This window comes from Carassius auratus, unplaced genomic scaffold (genome assembly GCF_003368295.1).
Source record: "Carassius auratus strain Wakin unplaced genomic scaffold, ASM336829v1 scaf_tig00214575, whole genome shotgun sequence".
Classification (NCBI taxonomy): domain Eukaryota; kingdom Metazoa; phylum Chordata; class Actinopteri; order Cypriniformes; family Cyprinidae; genus Carassius; species Carassius auratus.
The window spans coordinates 1,180,005-1,200,635 of record NW_020527719.1 but is presented as its reverse complement, the minus strand read 5'-3'; the positions used below and the strand labels follow the sequence as shown (position 1 = coordinate 1,200,635).

The 20,631-nt window shown below is 36.5% G+C and overlaps 2 protein-coding genes across 2 annotated transcripts in view; one reads left to right on the top strand and one right to left on the bottom strand.

Moving 5' to 3' along the window:
• The window catches only part of LOC113092388 (putative thiamine transporter SLC35F3), a 47,147-nt gene extending 45,146 nt beyond the window's left edge, over positions 1-2,001 (bottom strand). Inside the window, exons 1-2 of the mRNA XM_026257978.1 lie at positions 1,842-2,001; positions 56-270 (exon numbers count right to left, since the gene is read on the bottom strand). Of these exons, the coding sequence (XP_026113763.1) occupies positions 56-270; positions 1,842-1,933 (307 nt within the window). The 5' untranslated portion in view covers positions 1,934-2,001. The remainder of the gene's footprint in view (positions 1-55; positions 271-1,841) is intronic.
• Positions 2,002-16,406: 14,405 nt separating this feature from the next.
• LOC113092391 (MARVEL domain-containing protein 1) lies at positions 16,407-17,670 on the top strand. The gene has a single exon (XM_026257981.1). It carries the CDS (start codon positions 16,556-16,558, stop codon positions 17,042-17,044), a length of 489 nt encoding a protein of 162 aa, XP_026113766.1. The 5' UTR covers positions 16,407-16,555; the 3' UTR covers positions 17,045-17,670.
• The last annotated feature ends 2,961 nt before the right edge of the window (positions 17,671-20,631 follow it).

Genomic DNA, 20,631 nt, shown 5'->3' with positions numbered 1-20,631 from the left:
GATGTTTCACAGCTGTTCCACACAATCAATTCATTAGTAAAAACGAGTTGCTTACTCTTATAAACGGCATTCCACGGCTGGTAGCCATAATAGCCCGTGATTCTCAAGATCCTCTCCTCGATGGACGCGCTGTTGATGTCCTCAACTGATCGAGATGACTTCAGGTCCTCTTTAATCGACTCATCCACCACCAGGTACTTGAGCTGGCGGAGTTGGGGGCTGATGTCGGACAGCCTTCTGGGACTCACCTCGGGGGATTTACGCATTCCGCTGGAGACAAGAACACAAAGTTGGAATCGCGTTGGCTTCGAGCGCTTGACACCGATGGTGGGGTGTGCCAGTGAGATCGTGGCACACGAACAGCCCTTCTCATTACATTGGGATTCGGATAGTCCACCTCTTTAAACAGAGGATAGGGTGTTTCTCAAACAGAAACACCCCGCGTAAAACGACTTCCGAGCGCGCAGCTTTGTTTCGGTGCGTAACGAGGGTGGATGCGCGAATCTTCACCCTCCACTAACTGGCACTGCGAGTGGAGGAGGCAGAGGGGCTGAGAGATGATAACCAGACATGACTGCTGCTCCGTACAGTGTAACCCTCTACTGGTACAGTAGGCCACGAATCATTGGATGGAAAGTATAGATAATGCATTTGTGAAATACACAAATAATTGAAATAAAATGTAATATTATGTAATGTTTAGTGCACTAAAAATATTTTTCGAATCTGTAAAACAGAAATTATTGGAGTACGTTTTACAAGAAAATACTATTTCAGTTTTTCTAAAATGTTATGTTTAATAATACAATGTGTTACTTGCCGTTTATTCGTAATTACCTGTCAATTCACAATCAGTTTCTGAGTGATTGTGTTTTTGACAGATTTCTGACTTAGTGTTTTAAAGTGAATCCTACACCGTTTTTTTTTCCAGTGTAGACCATTTCTTAAGTTAAATTAACAATAGGCTACTAAAAATAACAGTGATAGGTCTAATAAAGACAAAACTAAAATCATTCATCAAAACATAATTTCGCGGTATGATAAAAATAAAACTCCCACTACGAGTTTTAATTAAAATATTGTAAGCTGATATGTTGGGTTGGAACAAACAAACAAACCAGAAGCTGTTTTTGATCCATAGTTATCAGTTTATGATCTTCGATGAGTCTGGCAGTTACATTCGCAACTTGATAGATAAGAATCGAGTGAATTAGCTTTTACTAATAAGATGCAATATGACAGCATATGGCAGATTAGTTATGCTCGTTTCTTATGCTGCAGTCCATATGGCCACAGGGAGGCGTGCGCGTTTCAGCGCTGCGCACCAACTCCACTGACGCTCCTTGCATGTGGAACAATTAACGCCACTGTTGGAGCTTCCAACAAATGCCGTGTTTACTATCTAACTTTATTTTACAGTTTAATGTGGTAAGTCCTTCAAAGTATTTGAACCCCCCCCCCCCCTCCGACTATTCTAATGCTTTAAGCATGAGTGTAGTACATATGCGAGGAACCTGGCATTAGCCTAGATAGTCTCAAATGAATAGCATTTGAAATCTACTTTACATACTATTGACAAAATAAATCGGCATTAACTTTCAAAAAGCTGTTAATAAATCTTTAAAAATACCCAGATGCGAATCAGAGCTCAGTGTTTTTTTTTTTCTGCCATCAAGACTGATTCTAACTGAGCTTTGTTTTAGAAGCTTATTTTTTTTCTCAGTCCCTGAATACATAGATAGCTACTACATCTGCCACGACTCAAAAGTGTTGCTGAGTAAAGCTGCATCTCAACACAACACGTATTCTGCTCATGCATAGGTGCTCTTTAAAATTCTTACATGGGCATCAAGGTGGTCGGGGGTCCCAGGTAACACATGCAGTCCCTCCGGGGCCGTCCGAGCAGGTCTCCATCTCCATACATGATCCCCATGAATGACAGCAGATCACTGCTCACACGCACAGAGACACACGGACTGGAATGGTCCGCTCACCCACTCGCACGCACGCTCCAGCCATGGCATGTACAGCTTTTCAGATAGTATCAGCTGTCACCCCTCCAGCGGTTTCTCAGAACCACAGCGCCATCTGACGGTGGATGCAGTTTCGTGCTGCATGTTTTACTGGACTGTAAAACTTGTGGGGAAAGACGGTCCACCTGTTCAAAGTCACAGCAAATCGAAATGATCGAAGATATTATTCAGGGTTTTGACCAAACTCGTAGGCCTCTTAGCAATTTAGGTCTAAGTTCGAAGTACACGGAGAGTTATTTCTTAATGCAAGTACACTACTAGTCAAAAGTTTTTGAGCAGATTTTGTCAGATTTGATTTTATTTGTATTTATTTTTAAGAATACTCTTCTGCTCACCAAGTCTGCATTGATTTGATCCAAAGTACAGCAAGAACAGTAACATTCTGAAATATTTTTACTATTCAAAATGACTGTTTTCTATTTGAATATATTTTAAATGGTAATTTATTCCAATGATGCAATTTGAGCATCATTTCTCCAGTCAAATGATCCTTCAGAAATCATTCTAATATTCTGATTTGCTTCTAAACTGTATTATTATTATTATTATGTTGAAAACAGTAGAACAGTATTTATCTGTAATAGAAATCTTTTGTAACATCATAAATGTCATTATCATGATCAATTTGAATGCATCCTTGCTAAATAAAAGTATTTATTTTTATAGTTCCTATCTATCTATCTATCTATCTATCTATCTATCTATCTATCTATCTATCTATATCTATCTATCTATCTATCTATCTATCAGCATATTAGAATGATTTCTAAAAGATCATGTGACACTGAAGGCTGAAGTAACGAGGCTGAAAATTTAGCTTTGATCTCAGGAATAAATTACATTTTAAAATATATATATATAAAAGAAAGCAATTATTTGTACTTTTCAGTATATACACTTTTATACTTTTATACCTTATAATATACTTTTCAGTCATGTTTAATGGAATGTGTTACTTGTCGTTTCTTTGTAAATTGTAAATCTTTGTGAAATTTACTATCAATGTCTAAGTGAAAATAGTTTCTAAGCCATTTTTTTTCAGTCTGTAGGTTTTAACAGGATTGCAAACATTTTATAATAATGATAAAAGTTAGTCAGAAGCATATATTATAGAAAAGAGTAGGTAACTAAGTCTTTATCCACCTTTTGCGGATGAAATGTCAACAAAGACTGCTAATACTCTAAATTTAACTATAGCATATTTCCATAACCAAACCAAACAAAGAACTTTCCCTTAATGTAAGTATTTGGTTCCTGTTTGGTTATATTTGGGAACTAAATAATAACGTTCTTGAAACATTCATTTGAGTTATTATTATTATTATTATTATTATTATTATTATTATTATTATTATTATTATTATTGCAATCATAAAATAATGTCCCTTGTTATTTTTCTAGGAAACACAAATGAAATATTTTAGAAAAAAATGAAGTCTTTTAGATAATAGATGTTTCTCTAACAAAATTACTGTTTGTTGCACTGTTTGTCTACAGACTGTCCCTTGAAATGACCTGTATTATTACATTTAATGAAAAGGAAAAAAAAAAAAAAAAAAATCTACTATTTCGTGCAAAAAAGCTTAATGAATATGCTAAACGATGTCTTAATGAAAGTGTTTCTTTGGGGGGTTAGGTTAGGTAGATTAAAAATATCATTAGCTCAGTATAAATACAGTAGATAGAAAAACAATATGATGGTCCTCTGAGTAAAGACTCAGAGTAGAAAATGCAGAGGAACAAAGTTTTAGAAAGTCTCCAAACAAAATATGAGCAGCAGGAAAGAATAATTCATCATATTACTATCCTCTGTGTTGTTTTCAGTGGACACTTCCTCCTTATCATTTTTCCACTGAGCAGTTTACACAATAAAAATCATTGTGTCCTTATTATATGGTACAAGCGCTATTTAGAGGCTAAAAATAGATGACATCTTAAGAGCTCGCAATTTATCCAGCTCATGTCTGTTTTTCAGCAAGAAAAACACAGCGTCCCCATTATTGTATCAAATCAAATGCTGTAATATAGGGATAAAAGGAATAGAAAAGATCTGTCATTCGAATTTGATAAAAATCTTGAGTTTGCCACAGTCTCCCTCAAACATTATTTCAAAGAATGAGGTATAGCTTTCATTCTTTCAGAGCCAAAAAGCCATAGTTCCCACGTGTAGAACGAGTCTGATCTAGCTTGTCTATTGAAGCTGGTCAGAATTATGACGGTTGAAACTATGTGAGAAGGTAGGATGAAATGTTCTTGCTGTTTCCCACAGAAACCCACCCACAAGGCTGTATTGTAGCCAATCTATGTCACAAACAGTTTTCATGGTGACTATTCTTATTAGAATCAAAACTGAAGAGGGTACATCCTGTTTGGGTGCAGTTATTGTCTATTTATTATTTTTAATTTGGGCTATATCATGCTTGTTTATTGTATATTATCTTTTGTCTCGTTTAACAAAGCAGCTTGTTGTAAGGAGAAGTAGAAAAGCTTTGGCTTGTGTGTTGAGTTCACAGCAGACCCTTTACACCCATATTTAAAGACATAAATTAAAGCTTGTCTATTGTGGCTATGTTTTCGTCCTACATTTCTTGATGTGGCTGGTCTTGTATTTAGGTCACCAGCTTTTCCTGTTGCCATGTAACCGAAGACGCTGTCTGCTGATGGGCTCTCGGCTGGCTCTTGAGTCCAAAACCCAGCATCCGTGTTCAGCTCTGAGGCAGTGAAAACATGCATCATACATATACAACTACACAACTAATCTGACTAGAAATAATGGGAGCTGTGCTTCAGTGCTGGTGGAAATCACTGAAAGTTGTCAAGTTAACCTCGAACTAAGAATTATGCACATTTTCACACATCCGTTATTTATTTCTATTATTTTTTTATTTATATTTTATGGTAGCATGTGCAGCTACTGTAGCACAAAAAAATGCTAATCTGGTATTACAGAACACATCCATATTAAAATATGCATATTTAATGATGTGAATGCAGCAACAGGTTAATAGTCAGTAACCATGTGGTCACACTTTTGCAATCTAAAAGTTCTAATCTTTTCTTTTGAAAGGTGAGAGAACAGCTCTCTGTGCAGTTGTTCAGTGTTGATTTTGACTCAGGTATGAAATTTGTGTTTATATACAGAGCTATATTGGCTAGTACGAAGCTCATGTTTATTTTTAAACCGCTGAATTTGATAACTCCTGAATGAAGAACAGGCAATGTTTCTGCACTATAAATTGAGGTGGCCTGCAGTGCCAAAAAAAAAAAGAGGGTCCAGAGCAACTATAATTTATTGAGGCCTTCTCTGATAGGGTCTTCTTTATGAACAGAGATTAAAGGAAACCAGGACAGGCAGAATCAGAGGACTCTGGGTACAAAATCGAAAAGCAGTGAAGTGTAGAGACCAAGTAGACCAAGAGGAGAAGAGGTGAACTAAGATGGTGTTTCACTAAATATGAAGTATTGAAATATGCAGTATATATGTGCATATGTAGGGGTACAAAGTCTTTTGAAATGTAACTATGCATTATATGCATAACAATTCTCAGGTTAAAATAAAAAATAAAAGGATATAATACAAAAAGAAAAAAAGAGAAAAACAAGAAAAAAATAGGGAATGCTAGTGTTAGAGGGTCTTTTTCAAAATAAAAATCGAAATAATAGAAAAAACGTCTAAAGAATATAAAAATAATAGAGGATTGTGTTAGAGGGTCATTTTTATAATAAATGAACAGAAAACAAGTAGAATAAAAGTATAGAGAGTGCAAGTGAGGGTCAAGTGTTGTTTTTATTTTCATTTATTTCTTATTTTTTTATATAATATACATAGATAAAATAGAATTAGAATAGAGAGTGCTTAGAGTTAGAGCCTTTGGTGGTTTTGTAAGCAAAAATGAATGCCTTGAATTTTATGTGAGCAGCTATTGGAAGCCAGTATATTCTTTTCGGCTTGTTGAAGACTAATCTTGCAGCCGCATTCTGGATTAATTGAAGAGATTTTTAAAGATTTTTAAATAATGTTTTAGCATTTGGTTTGTTTTGTTCATTTTATATTTTACTTTATTTTTCTTTAAAGCTGTATGAACTCTCCAAGTTTGTTCACCAGGATGATTTGAGATGCTCCAAAGAGCATCTTGTGCTTCTGCACAAATGAATTCACATAACCATAGCCAAAAATTTGCTTATTTTATATATGTAAGTGACCTAGCACTTTTGTGCTGTGTTCTACTAGGTTTATTCCAAAATTCTAATGAAGCAAAGTGAACAAACAATTTTTTCGGTCTCAAACCTTTTCACCCTATTGTTTAGGCAGCAGATAGTTATATGTGCAGAAGAATTCAATATGTACCAAGAGACAGGCATAAGTGAATTCATAAGTTCTTCATAAATTCACACATTCTTTTGTCACTCACCGATAATCAGGGGCGGAGCGGGGGGGTGGCTAATGGGGCTTAAGCCCCGAATGTTTTGTCAAAAGCCCCGAATCTTTTAGCTTTTTTAAAATAACTTCAACTTTGTTTCATTTCCTCTCAGTCTCTCAGACTGGAGCGGCAAAAAAAAAGAAACAAAAGCTCTATTACTGTGCGTTGTGGCGGACGGTAAAGCATCACGCATCACTTCGCTTGTTTGCCAACTGCTGATAAAAACTAACGAAGAAGAATATATATCATCTTCTTCGTCGTTGTCATTAGGGGCTGGTGGGCTTTTTATTTCACCGCCGTCGCAGCGAGCTCACTGACTAACCGCCTGAAATTAACATTATGGACATAACAATTTTTTTTAAAAGGAACTCGTAACAGCAAACCTCACCGGCCAGAGAGAGATTCAAAAGCAATATATCCCAATGTATCAAATGCTAAGTTATTTCAGGGCATGTTTTACAACTGTTCTCGGCACATTAGTGGGATAAGAAGATAGATTAATTGAGAAATATAGCTGGAGAACAATTAAATACAAAATAGTTTGTAGGCTCTACTGGGTGAATATTTTTTTTTCTGAGTAACCATCATTTTCCCAGATAGTGTATAGATTTTTAGGCATTCTGTTATCTCAAACAGCCTGAAAAATAGTGCATTTAGCTGACATAAATGGGGGGAAAAATCTCCCCTGCGGAGTACACCCCTGCAGCCCCCTAGGTTTGGGCTAAGCCCCGAATGTTTACATCTTCTGGCTCCGCCCCTGCCGATAATGTTGGATGATTTTCCAGAAAAATAAATGACAAAGTATTTGTGTATCAATTGTTTGATTGGGTTCTCTTTGAAATAATTTCCAAATATACAAAATTCCAAACTTCTAACTTAACACCAGCACTAAGATTTCCCTCAAATTTCACTCAGAAAACATTCAGTACAAACAACATCTTGCATGTTTCAAGAAATGTGCTTCCTCCATCGCATAATCCAACAGCGTAATGTAAACACCGAGCTTGTGTAAATATTTATTATGTAATATTTAATGCATGGAGGTATGCATGGTGAAAGGCCTCTACTCTCTGAGCTGAAGTGTAAGATTATAAGAGCAGGATGGTGTGTATCAGAGCCCTGGAGTATCACTGCTACACTGATCCCCCTCCTCATGTGAGGTTCACAAGTGACACAAAGCTGAGCGTGGCTGATGATATGCTGTCAGGGAGAGAGAAACGAAGACCGAGAAACACTGAAAGACATGTTAAATCAGCCGAGAACCTCGACTTCTTTGTGAACTCCACCGAGTACAATGCTGATGTTAAATATTTGAATATATATAAGTCTCTCTCTCTCTTTTTGGTCACAAAAATGTTACATGTTCTAAGGGTTATTATCAGGAAAACAATAATCATAATAATTTTATTTCATATATATATATATATAGTGTAGAGAGACACAGAGAGAGAAATGTGCCTTAAAAGAGATTCAAAAAGACGCAATCTGGTGCTCTCAGCAGTGGGAATTGAGCCAAACTGTCACAAAGCTTTGTTTTGCATAGTTGTGTTGATATGTCAGGGTAGGCTGGGGGATAATTGGACTCCCAGGGCCGAGCCGTGAGCTCTGTGTGTCCAAATGCTTGTCACATGCAGACATCTTCTAATTTCACGGCCAGTACTTTTAGAGAATATTACGTGCTCTTGTTTTCGAATGTGTGTGTGTGTGGAGAGGTGAGAGGTGGACTGTGCTCTGAGAAAAGAAAGTTGTGGTGATGTGTGTATCCAGAAATATGTGTGTGGGAAAATAAACAAGCATGTGTGTGTGTGTGTTTAGGCATTCCTGTGGGAATGCATCAGGCCGGTGGAGGGGCAAGTCAAAGGAGAAAATTACCTTTGAAGTCTGCTGGGCATTTTCACAGTGTGGGCCTTGAATGTGGAATAAAATTATTTTCTTTTAACATCCGTTGCTCTGAAAGCCCTAAGCGGACATGCATTATTCTTTTTTCTGACTTGTTCTGTCAAATTATAAGCTGTTTTCTTTTGGTCTGGAAGTAGCAGAAGCCATTTCCAGTTCAATACATACTCCCTCATGGATGAGTGGGTTCATTTTTGACGTTGATCAAGGACTCTGTCAGGCTGAAATGGCTCTCTGTCAGAAACAGACCACTTTCAAACCAGTTTCGATACTTAGGCTACAGGCTACAGCTTTATTGCCTTATGCAGACTATAGTGATATTTCCTTGCCATACTGTATACAGTGATATAGTGTATTCCAATGACAGTCAACTCCCATCTGTGTGTGTGTGTGTGTGTGTGTGTGTGTGTGTGTATATATATATATATATATATATTAGTCAAACCAAAATTATTCAGACATCTTCAACATTTCTCACATTATCACAGTTTATTCACTATAGTTTAGAAAATGGTAATATAATAAGATATGACAAGAACTCAGAGTTAAATTGTATCAGAACAAATTCATCTTGATAATGTCAGATATTTTAGGTATGTAATGAATTAGATTGAATAGCTGTAAGCTGCTAGCTGTTAAATGTAAGTGCTCAATTAGATAATACCAATTAAGGTCGACCAATTACCAATCAATGCTTAATTTTGTTTGTTATTCTGTGGTGTAACAAGGTTGCATTAGCGATTAAAGCAAAACATGATTAGTTCAAAGTGTCTGAATATATATTTTTTAAAATTTGATTTTACTGGTAGTCCTCTGTATGATGTACTTGGAATTTGAAGAATTTGGGGTATAATATGTCACGGTTAACTTTATTTTGCTATCCTCACTTACATAAGTGAACTATAGTGTCCTGCACCCACTAGTAAAAAAATAAAAATAAAATAATATCTGGTGTCTGAATAATTTTTGGTTCGACTCTATATATAATGACTTTTCATCTTTCCACCCTCCTGCCACCTGCTGTATATATCGCTCACTACAACTCTCTTAACAGCTGTTTTTAACTGGTTGAGACTTGGAAAAGGATTAGCTTAAAATGATTATATATGGAATATTAGTGCTAGAATATAAATTTTACTTTCATATTGTATTGGTTATAAACAAACTGATATTATTGGGATACTGGTATCCACCTGACTGGAGTGAGATAGGTTGGAAAATCTTTTGGAGGCCTTGGATGCTTTATTTCATCTGGATTGCATGGACAATGTGGCCAAGGAAGCTGGTGAGTATACAAAGTATGGTGTAAAGCTTTACTGCGCCTAGCAGTCACTGAATATTTTGAAGCATGGGCCTGCATTGCGATGTTTGGAGACATAGCCTAGTCTCCCGCGATGTCTAGAGACAAGGCCTAGTATCCTTTATTCAGAAAAGCAATATGGATGAAGAAAGAGTAGGTGAACCTTGCTGTTGTGTTATAGCTACTGCTTAATAATGGTATTTGTAATCAAAAATTGTTTACTACGTTTGAAATCTGGATATTTATGTTACAAAAAAAAAAAACGCATGGATTTGCTACTGGGGGCCTTTATTCACCCCCACTCGACTGAGCCATGTGAGGGACGTTTTATCACAGATGTGTGCACTTTATTTCATGTCTTCTGAACTGTTGACAACAAACACCGTCTACCACACTGAAAGGCTTGGAAGAGCAAGGACAATTTTTTATATAACTCCGACTGGATTATTCTGAAAGAGGAAAGTCACGAGGGTGAGTAGAAGATGGAGGAATTTCTCAGGTGAACAAACCCTTTAATGCTGCTCAGAGGTGCATAAATCCATTTGCACAGCAATGATCCATATACTTAGGGACTGATGTGGGTCAGAGCTGGCATAATTTAGTATGACTTTTATGCAGCATTACGTCCCTAAACAGACTTTTGAGCAGACACAAAGCAGATTTAACCCAGTTGTGTAAAGATGCATTGAGACACTCGTTACAGCAAAATTTGCCCCAAGTATCTCATATCAGATTCACAATAACTGTGATTACATCAAATTAATACTGTAAATCTACTTTCTGAGATTTGCTAGTTTCTGTATTAGCTGCTATGGCAACCTGGATAGTAGTTACAGAGAGTGTATTTTTTTCCTTGAAGGCTCATAGTACAGCGTGGTACTGTTCCACATGACACCCCTTCAGAAGATCTTCATCTGTTCTCCTTCCCTTTTCTCTTCTCAATGCTGTCACTTCATCTCAGTTGTTCTTCAAACCTAGAAGCACAAGTATGTAGTATGTGTGTTTTATGTGGGTGTGTGCTGGTTTGAATGCATGCACACATGTATAACTGCATATTTTACCCCGCCAGCTAAATCCACATAAAAATCCACAGAGGCTTTATTTTATTCTTCTTGACTGTTTTCATCCGTGCTTCGTCCCCAAAGCAATGCTCATTAGATGACATATTTGGAATAAAGACTAGCCTATTAAACACAGGAGGAAAATTAGACATTTAAATGGTATGACATGAAACGTTCATCCCATTCTATGTTCCTGTGAGAAAATATGGGCATTGGCATAAAGTGATGGGAGGGATGTATTTAGCACTGCAGGCCTTCTGCAGTCACTACTCCTTCTCTTTCTCTCGGGATAAATATAGACCTCTTAGAACCAGCAGAGTCAGACCGTAAGGGAGGGAGAGAGAGAGAGAGAGAGAGAGAGAGAGAGCACTGTATGGGGTCTATACCAGCCTCTCTACTTCCCAGAACTTGTTAAGGTAGCATCAGAGATCAGTAGACCATCAGTGGAGTTAATATTTAATGCCGTTTCCAGAGAATCTGTAAGTTATGTAGAGTTCCATCATATGCAATGTATTTGGAATTTGAGGCCTGCTATAGATGTAAAGATAGCAGTGCAGACTATTCTGACTAATGGGTTAGAATTGTTTTTTTTATTATTATTATTCTTCACTATAGCTGAAATGGAGGAAAATACTCAATGACTCCTTTGCTTTAGTCTGGTCCTAGGAGCAGATAGAAGGCTTTGTGTCCCTCTGGAAGGATTGTGCAAAACAGTGCTAATTTCGTTAATGAAGACGAAGATGAAAAATATTCATTAATGAACATTTTTTTCTGTGACGAAGGTGAGACGTTGTCGAGCTAAAACTAATATCTGATGATAATAAAATATGAAATACATGAAATATATGCCACGTCTTCATTAATAAGATGAGACAAGACAAGAAGAGTTTGGCCATTGACCTGATTAGCACAAATGTTTTACAAGCCCGTGGATATATCAAATACTTGAATGAGAGCAGATGCCTGAAACTTCATCACATTAACACCTGCACCTTCTCTAGTTCACCGTTAGAGGTCCTTCTCTCCTCATCAGATCCCTTTTTTAAGGGATAGTTCATCCAAAAATGAAAATCATTTACTCAGCCTAATGTTGCTCTATACCTGCATGAGTTGCTTTCTTATGCTTAACATAAAATAAGATATCAAAAAAAGGCAACCACGATTACCAGCAATCTTCAAAATATCTTCTTTTATGTTCAACATAAGAAATCAGCTCATACAGGTTTGGAACGACATAAGGGTAAGTAAATGATGACAGAATTTTAATTTTTGGGTGAACTATCCCTTTAAGGCAATCATTTCCAATGTTGATAACTCAAGTACTGGTTCATCAGGCACTTGTACAGACAAAACCGATGACATTAGTAGAAAATGTGTGCACACAAAGCAGTGATATATAGTTTTAAGGATATGTTGTTTACTTTGCTGTTTAAGTATTAAATGCCAATAAACATTGCCATCCTACATTCTTCCAGAATGGCTTATTGTAGCAACCAAGTCCTTTTTGTTTTAAAATGGATAAGTAAAAGCCAGGCCAGTCAGAATGGAGCTGCAAGCTTGTTCTCTATTACTTATGTAACACTGCATGTATATCAACGTACATAGAATTTATATTGCTGAAGGGATTCAGTTCCTATTTTTAGTATTCTGTTTTTATTATTGAGTTGCGTGTTGGGTTATCTGCATTGTCTTTGAAAATAAATGTTATATTTAAAACTGTATGTATGGATAAGCTTTTTAGAGAGTGATATTGTGAGTTTATCATGTTGCACATTTAATTCAGCAAGTAGCATTCAAGTGTTTTTTCTTTCGTGCAGATTTTTGTGCAGATTGTGTACAGAAGTAGTTTTGTGTCAGTACTGATCTCAGGCTCAAACCAAACCTTGACCCAAAACCATGGCTGATGTTACTTCTGGATCATTTGCCACATGTAAAATAGACATGAATCACATTACATTGTGGGAACAGCACCTCAGCCTTAGTCGAAATTTTCAAGAAACCTGCTTTACGTTTACATAGACTGCCATCTAGTGGCAAGATCCATCATAAACACAAACCTGATCACAGATGCGAAGTCCTTATTACTCCTTTCTTCTCTGTTTGTATTATACACGATTAAGAGAATGATATCTGGTTGAGGATACATAACACTGTAGATATTCGATTGTGTTGCAACAATCCAGACAGCAAACTTTAAAACTGAAATTTTGCAGTGTATATTTGTAGCGCCCTGACTGGGACACATTTAACTTTATTTTATTTTTGAGAAATAAACATTGGCCGGAAGATTGCAGGAAGAGGATACTATGGCCTTTTTCTCCAAAATATTTAGGACTTACTTGAACTTAAATTAACTGACCTAACCACCATGCAGGCCTTTTCTTGCAATTAACTTTTTAATGACCAGAATAAGAGAGAGAGAAAAACTTTTTCAGAGATAACAATTTATGAGTTAAAAGACTAAACAACAATTAATGAATGGGTCATATTACTAAACCCTGTAAATTTACAGCATCTTTTATTGTTATTCTTTGATTTCATATTGTACTTGTTCACCATAGCAAAGAGCCAGATTTGTCAGTTTTTCAAGCTGTATGTGGGATCAAATTAGTTTTTAGTGGTTTAAAAAAAAAATTGCACTTGCACAATTTCTTGCAGTATTTGGTTCCGTTTTGAATAGCTTCTAATGCTTTAGAAAGAGTAACCTTCCTGTGATGTTCAGTTTACATTCAGTGATGCTCTTAGAACTTTTGCATACTTTGTGTGGTGCAATGTCCTCTGAGCTATTTCTCACAGGAAGCACAAGAGGAGCGTTACAGGCAACCTCATATGACTTCTGTATATCAGAGAGTGTTACTGAAAACTTTGGCTTTTAGCAGGATGTTTTAGTAGTGCTTTAATTTATATACAGACAGATGTTTTCAAAAACAAATTACAGTGGGGGCCAAAATGATTACAACACTAGTATTTTCACTAGCTAAAAAATGTTATTCATTTTAAGTCAGAGATCTGATCTCATCATCATCCAGTCTGCCTGGAATGACATTCCAGACATATTGGATGATGATGAGATCAGATCTCTGTGTGGAGCGCTGGCTGTTGTCAGATTCCTTTGTGCAAACAAAAATCTCACTGGGTTATGGCAAAATGAATGTTTGGAAACGTGATATTTCCACACTGAGACACTACAGCAAACGACAGAAACAACTGACTTAAAATAATTTTTAGCTGGTGAGAATACTAATGCTTTTGGCCACCACTTTAACTCAAATTTGTAAAGGAAATGTGGTGTAAACATTAGAATGAAGAGATTATATGGTTAATTTTAAGATCTGAAACCAAGTTCATGAATCTAAATGTGTTTGTAACACATAAGATGATCTTCATCTTTCCTGAAAGATTCAAGATATCTTTAATAAATTAGGTCTCTGGGATCATGATTCGTCATAGCACATTATGTGTAAATGATTGTTTCATGGTATTGTGTGCATTAGAGGATTGATTCAGTTACACAATATCGCATCTTTTCTCTGTTTGCAGCGGACTCTCTTTACAGTTATTCATTATTTCTTCTGCCAGCAGGAAACAAAATAAATCACCCAATGAGAATGTAAATCTAAAACTTACCCCGCCCACTGGGTCTCTCTGTGGCCAGATTCTTTAAAGGGGCGGCGCACTAACATGGCCACGTTGTTTGATGGGTGTGTCTGTATTCACTGACGTAAGGGCATCAGCCTCTCATTTCAGCTGCCAGACCTTGGTCATGGACCATGAAAAACACTGATTTCATGGATGCAACATACCAGCGGTGATAAGACTGTTTAGTTTGGAAAAAAACTAAAGGATCCCACATTCTTGCTTCTATCATGGTCTGAGTGCACAAGTCAAATCTGAAGCATATTTCTCTATCACAAAGCCTGAATATATGGAAGGATGATGTAGTGCATTTCATGGATTTTCCCCAGAAATATATTGCCGTCCAAAAGTGGCTTATGGAAATCTATTTTGGATCAGTGTGTTTGAGAAACGCAGAATACTGTCAATGAGAAAAAAATGAGAGGCAAATACGCACTTTGATGCAGATTTAAATTATAAGCTTGGAGATCCCATAATGCTTTGTTTTAGATTTAACTGGGGCTAGATGTCACTTTATTTCTGGTAAATATTTCTCAGGTTTATTTATAAATGTATCTAAAAGCCATTTCTTGTACACAGCTTGTGAGGCAAGTTGCCACAGTGGAAAGCTGCCATTAAAATGTTTATTATAAGCTTTGTATCCACATTTACAGAAAAACAACAACAACAACAACAAAAATTAAACATTTTGTTTTTGCCAGTGGTATTATAATTTCTAAATTGTATAAAATTCTATAAAATATGACAACATGTCCCAAACTAACATTTATGAAAAATATCATTGTCCTAAGTACATATTTCAATCTTTGCAAAACAAAAAAACAAAAAACAAAACAACAACAAAGTAAACACATTCAATAGTACGATGTTAACAAAATTATTTATTTATTTATGAAGAAATTCATACTTTAAGCAGCAAGGATGCTTTAAATTGATCAAAGGTGACAGTTTTACATGATTTACATGTCATTTATTCATGACATGAATAAATGTTTCTTGAGCAGCAAATCAGCTTATTAGAATGATTTCTGAAGGACCATGTGACTCTGAAAACTAGAGTAATGATGCTGAAAATTCAGCTTTGTCATCACAAGAATATATGTAAATATATTAAAATAGAAAATATCTGTAATCTTAAAGGGATAGTTCTACCAAAAATGAAAATTCTGTCATTTAATTACCCTCATGTCATCCCAAACCTGCATGAGTTGTTTTCTTATATTGAACATAAAAGACGATATTTTGAAGATTGCTGCAATCAAACAGCTGGTGGTTGCCATTGACTTTCATAGTACTTTTTTTTCTACTATGGTAGTCAATGGCATCTTCAAAATATCTTATTTTATGTTCAGCATAAGAAAGCAACAGGTTTGAAACAACATGAAGGGTGAGTAAATGATGACAATTTTCATTTTTGTGTGAACTATGCCTTTAAGTGTATTTTTGATATAATAAATGCAGCCTTGTTCAGTATAAGAAACTGTAACAATAGTGTAAAACATGTTTTTCAATGTTTTTATGTAATGTATTTAGAAATATAACCCCATAAAAAATGGCATTTAAAAGCAAATGAGGCTAAACATTTTCTCAGAACTTTTCTAGGGTATTTTCTGCTAAGAAAAGGTGACTATTAAAAAAGCTCCCAACAATGATGACAATTAGAAAATAAGCAAATACTTACTCTGTTATAATAAATGTTTTTCTTTTGTGAGAATTATTTATCCTAACATGCCTTGTTTAAAATAAATGCCACCAAGTTAGTTGTTTTTTACTTTTAATTAAAATGCATTCACAAGCTTTAGTATAGCTAAAGCATCCAAACACTTTTTGGGGCCACTGTATGCACACACAGGAATTTTCTAACTATAGCCGACTGAGAGAGTGATGGACGACAAGGAAGAGGAGGAGGAGAAAGGGCTTAGTGTTTCAAGTCCTGCCCTCTGTTCTGTTTCTCCCCCTGCTCTCTGCTTGGAAAGAGGGGGAGGGAGAGATGACTCAACTGTTACCACAGGAAACGGAAGAGACCGACAAACAGAAGTCATTTCAAAACCCCGGGCCGAGTAGAAGAATCCCTCTGTGTGCATTTGCAGGGTTCTCCTCCTCCAAAACCCTTATCAGCCGCTCCTTACCTCTCCTCGTTTCTCTGTTTGTGGCAAACAGTGCCCACCCTGACCTCCAGGAGAAAGTCTTTTTCAACAAAAAGAGGAGATGCCCCCTCAGCCACAGGTGAAGAGAAGTTTCCTGGAATTCCTCAAGAGCTTTATCGGGATTGTACGGGTCCTCCAGATCCTCCTGGGAGCCGGGCTTTGGGTCACCATCGCTGCCAACAAGTATGAGGGCTCCATTCACTTTGTGCTGTTTGTGGCCGTGCTTTTCTGGCTCCTCACGTTAGCCATCTTCATCCTCACGCTTCTGGACAAGCAGGACCTCGTTCCCGTCCTCGGAGGAGAACGCTGGTTGTTGAGCAATGTCATCCACGATGTTGCCGCCACTCTGCTGTATCTGTCCACCATTGGGATCATGATCTACAAAACCCAAAGGAACTCCTACTGCAACCTGGATGTCTACAAACATCACTGCTTGTACAAGGTCTACCTCACTGCCTCTGTCTTCGCCTGCCTCACCGCCGGCGTCTATCTGCTCTCCACCGTCTACGGCAGCTACAGGAAATGTCGAGGTGAGCGGACGGTCGTGTGAAAACCGACTCCATCCCTCACACCCTGCCACTGCGAGACATTTTGAAAAGCTTTTTGGAGACTAAAAAATCTCCTTTTTTTTTATCAAAGCAGAGGGTTGATCCTCTTGCCTCAGGCTTTCAGGTTTGTTTGTTGCTTTTTATACAGTAATTTATAGAGCTTTTGTACTGCAGTCACACGTAAAGTCTATTTTACACTTGTGTTTATGTTGCCGGAGCTCTATATATAAGTAGTTGTATTTTTTTGCATTGTATAACTGACAACTCAAAGAGTGGTTTGTCGCTTGACGAAACCATATTCTTCATGTTTTGTTCTTTTAACTTTTTGATATGACATAGAGCGATTAAACACTAAGGCTCTGCTTCATCTCCGTGTCTTTCATCAAATGTGTACATGTGCTTGACTGTTCGACAATCCTAGAATGAATCGCACCACATCAAAGATCTCCACTTGATCCGCTTTTAAAGAGAGGAAATATTTAATGCAGACAATCATGTTCTAGAATGAAATGTAATATGTGGCTGTTAACGGTTAATAAATAAGAAAGAAATTAAGTAAATGCAACTTCATTTCTGTGTTTTGTATGATGTTTAAATAAATGGTTTCCTAATTTGCTTGGTAAATTTATGAATAGAGGCTGTAATACATTAGCCAGACCACAATATAATGTGCTATAATGTGCAGAGATGTTGGGACAGCTGCCTGTGATCAGTTTTTATGCAGTCATGAGTTTTAGGAGAAATACAGTTCAAGTGCAAACCGCAAATTGTGTGTGAATGTGTTTCTACATTTCAGAATGTTATGTCATAACAGTTCTTTGTTTAACACACTACTGGTCAAAAGACTGGAATTATTATGTTTTTTTTTTAAATAAATAAGTATTTCATGTTCACCAATGCTGTATTTATTGGATGAAAAAATAAGTGAAACAGTAATATTGAGAAATGTTATTATAATTGATTATTTATCTGTTCTCTTTTTTGAAATTGTATTTTTCGGCAGTCATTCCTCCAGTCTACAGTGTCACGTGATCCTTCAGAAATGACATAATATGCAGATTTCGTGCTCAGGAACGTTTTCTTCTTATCAATGCTGAAAATAGTTTTTGCTGGTTGATGTTTTTGTGAAAACCATGATACACATTCACAAGTTTAGCGCAAGTAAAAATGACATTTATAATCATACAAAAAGATTTCTATTTCAAGTAGTTCATGTTCTTTTGTACTTTTCATCAAATAACCCTGAAACAAAATGCATCATGGTTTTCACAACAAAATATTATATTGTACATGTTATACAACAATAGTTTATCTTATAACAGCTGCAGCTTTTTACTTTGATGATAATTGCTTTGTGAGGAAGTTGTGGTCTGTTGGTTAGAGAGTTTGATTTCTAACCCTAGGGGTTGTGGGTTCGAATGTTGGGCCGACAATACCACGACTTGGGTGCCCTTGAGCAAGGTATCGAACCCCCAACTGCTCCTCGGGTGCTGCAGCATAAATGGCTGCCCACTGCTCCGTGTGTGCGTGCGTGTGTGTGTGTGTACACTTTGGATGGGTTAAATGCAGAGCACAAATTCTGAGTATGGGTCACCATTGGCGGAATGTAACAACAATAATAATAACTATTATTAATAACTGAATGGCAATAACAAAATTTAAATTTACACATTTGAATGTTTTCTGAAGGATCATGTGAATTGAGGACTGTCAGGTGAAAATTCCTTACATTTTAAAATATATTATAAAGGCTTGGTGAGCATTCTTTTAAAAAACAAACAAAAAACACAAATCCGAATATAAAACACTTCACTAGTGGAACAGATTGCTGGACAAACATTTCTTCAACCTGTTTTCACATGTTTTGTCTACTACCCTGTTCCTTTAAATGGAGTTCTATGATACAGAGGAGTAGGCTATGTTCACTCTCCCTGAAGAAGGAAAAAAGTTATTAAATGACATAAATTTCTCAATGCTGGAGGGCCAGTGTTTACACAAACTGTTGAACTAGAAAGACATTTCCTGCTGGTGAAGAGTTCTCTGGAAATGTTCTGCTCATCAGTGTCATCCTAGTCTTGAGCCAAACTTTTGTTTTGAAGCATTTAATCATATTTTGGCATGTTCTTTTAATGTGATGTTTGTCTGAAACTAGTTGATATCACAAGCATAGGCCAATAATAATAAATAATTTAATAAAATGTAATATATTTTTTAATTGCACAGCAGTGACTGCCTACAACATCATGCATGCATGCATAAATAAAAAACAAATGTGCCTTGGACACTCATTGAACATAGTTGTTTTAGAGAGATGTATTGGAAATTGTTATTTCTATCACTCTAGCAACAGAGCAAAAGGAGGTAGACAGTGAGCCAAACAATATGAACTGAATTTATCTATTGGAAAGGGTCATTGGCACACTATATGAAATATTAAAATGGGTCTATAATGGGTAATTTACTCACTATATGAAATATTAAAAGAGAAAGAATGCTTGGACACATTTGTACAACATTCACTACCAGCACTGGTTATGAAGCAAGTCTATATAAATAAATGAATGTATATTGACTCATATTTGGCAAGAGGCAAGGGCAACAAATGACCATTCAACAGGAATTACTTTTTGGCTGTCCAGCTTGGAACCAGGAAGCAGCAGGAATTCCCTCAGGAGCTTCAAATGGGGTACAGCCTTCAGCGGAAGCACTCCGGTTCAAACATGTTGACAGAAACACATGGATGTCATTAACCAATGAAAACCATGTAACACATAACTGTATGTATGCCAAGACTTTAACTGAAATGGCTGTAAAGTCATGACTTTGTCAAATAAACCCAAATAAAGACTGACTTCATTCTATTTTCTCATTTGCAAATCATCCAGGCGCCTCTTCTAGTGTTTTTGAAGCTGTTGGCTTTGTCTCCCTTGACTAAAGGAGTTGTTTTGTTTAAATGCTCCATGTGGGGCCCGTATTCACAGGATAAGTCATCAGAGCAGGCCTGCACATTTGGAGCGTTAACCACACGCTCTGCGCAGAGTGCTGAGACACACATTCCTGTGTGACGTGCTTCACATAATAATAATAAAAAAACTGTTTAAATCAGAACTGATTTGACAGACTAAGTAAAAAAGGAAAGAAATATTATGCAAGACCTTTGAGAAAATGATAGTAAGGAAAGGGTAATATTTAATTGTGTTACAGTAAATGCCTGATGCAGTAATTTGAAGGGATCTTAAAAGCATTACTTTTTCTTTTCTGTTGCTTTTGACGTCACTGCTCGGGACAGTTGCTAGCTTTCGTGCTTTCATTATGTAATTTCCTCTGGTTTTGTATTTATAAGTTGCAGGTGATTCAGAATTTCTGAACAGTGTGAAACTGTGTTTAAGGAACTGGAGCTTATTTTAATCCACCCAGAAGAAAAGGTTTTGCTGAGTGCTTGCTCTTTCATAGCTCCCATAGTTCCCATATATGTTCTATTTAAAGGGAAAGTTCCCCCACAAATGGAAATTTTGTCATAATTTAGTCACCCTCATGTTGATTCAAACCATAAGCATTTGTTTCTTTCTGTTAAACACACGCATTTTGA

Excerpts from the sequence above, each read along its gene's own strand:
- LOC113092391 (XM_026257981.1), top strand. The coding sequence starts at position 16,556 with ATGCCCCCTCAGCCACAGGTGAAGAGAAGTTTCCTGGAATTCCTCAAG.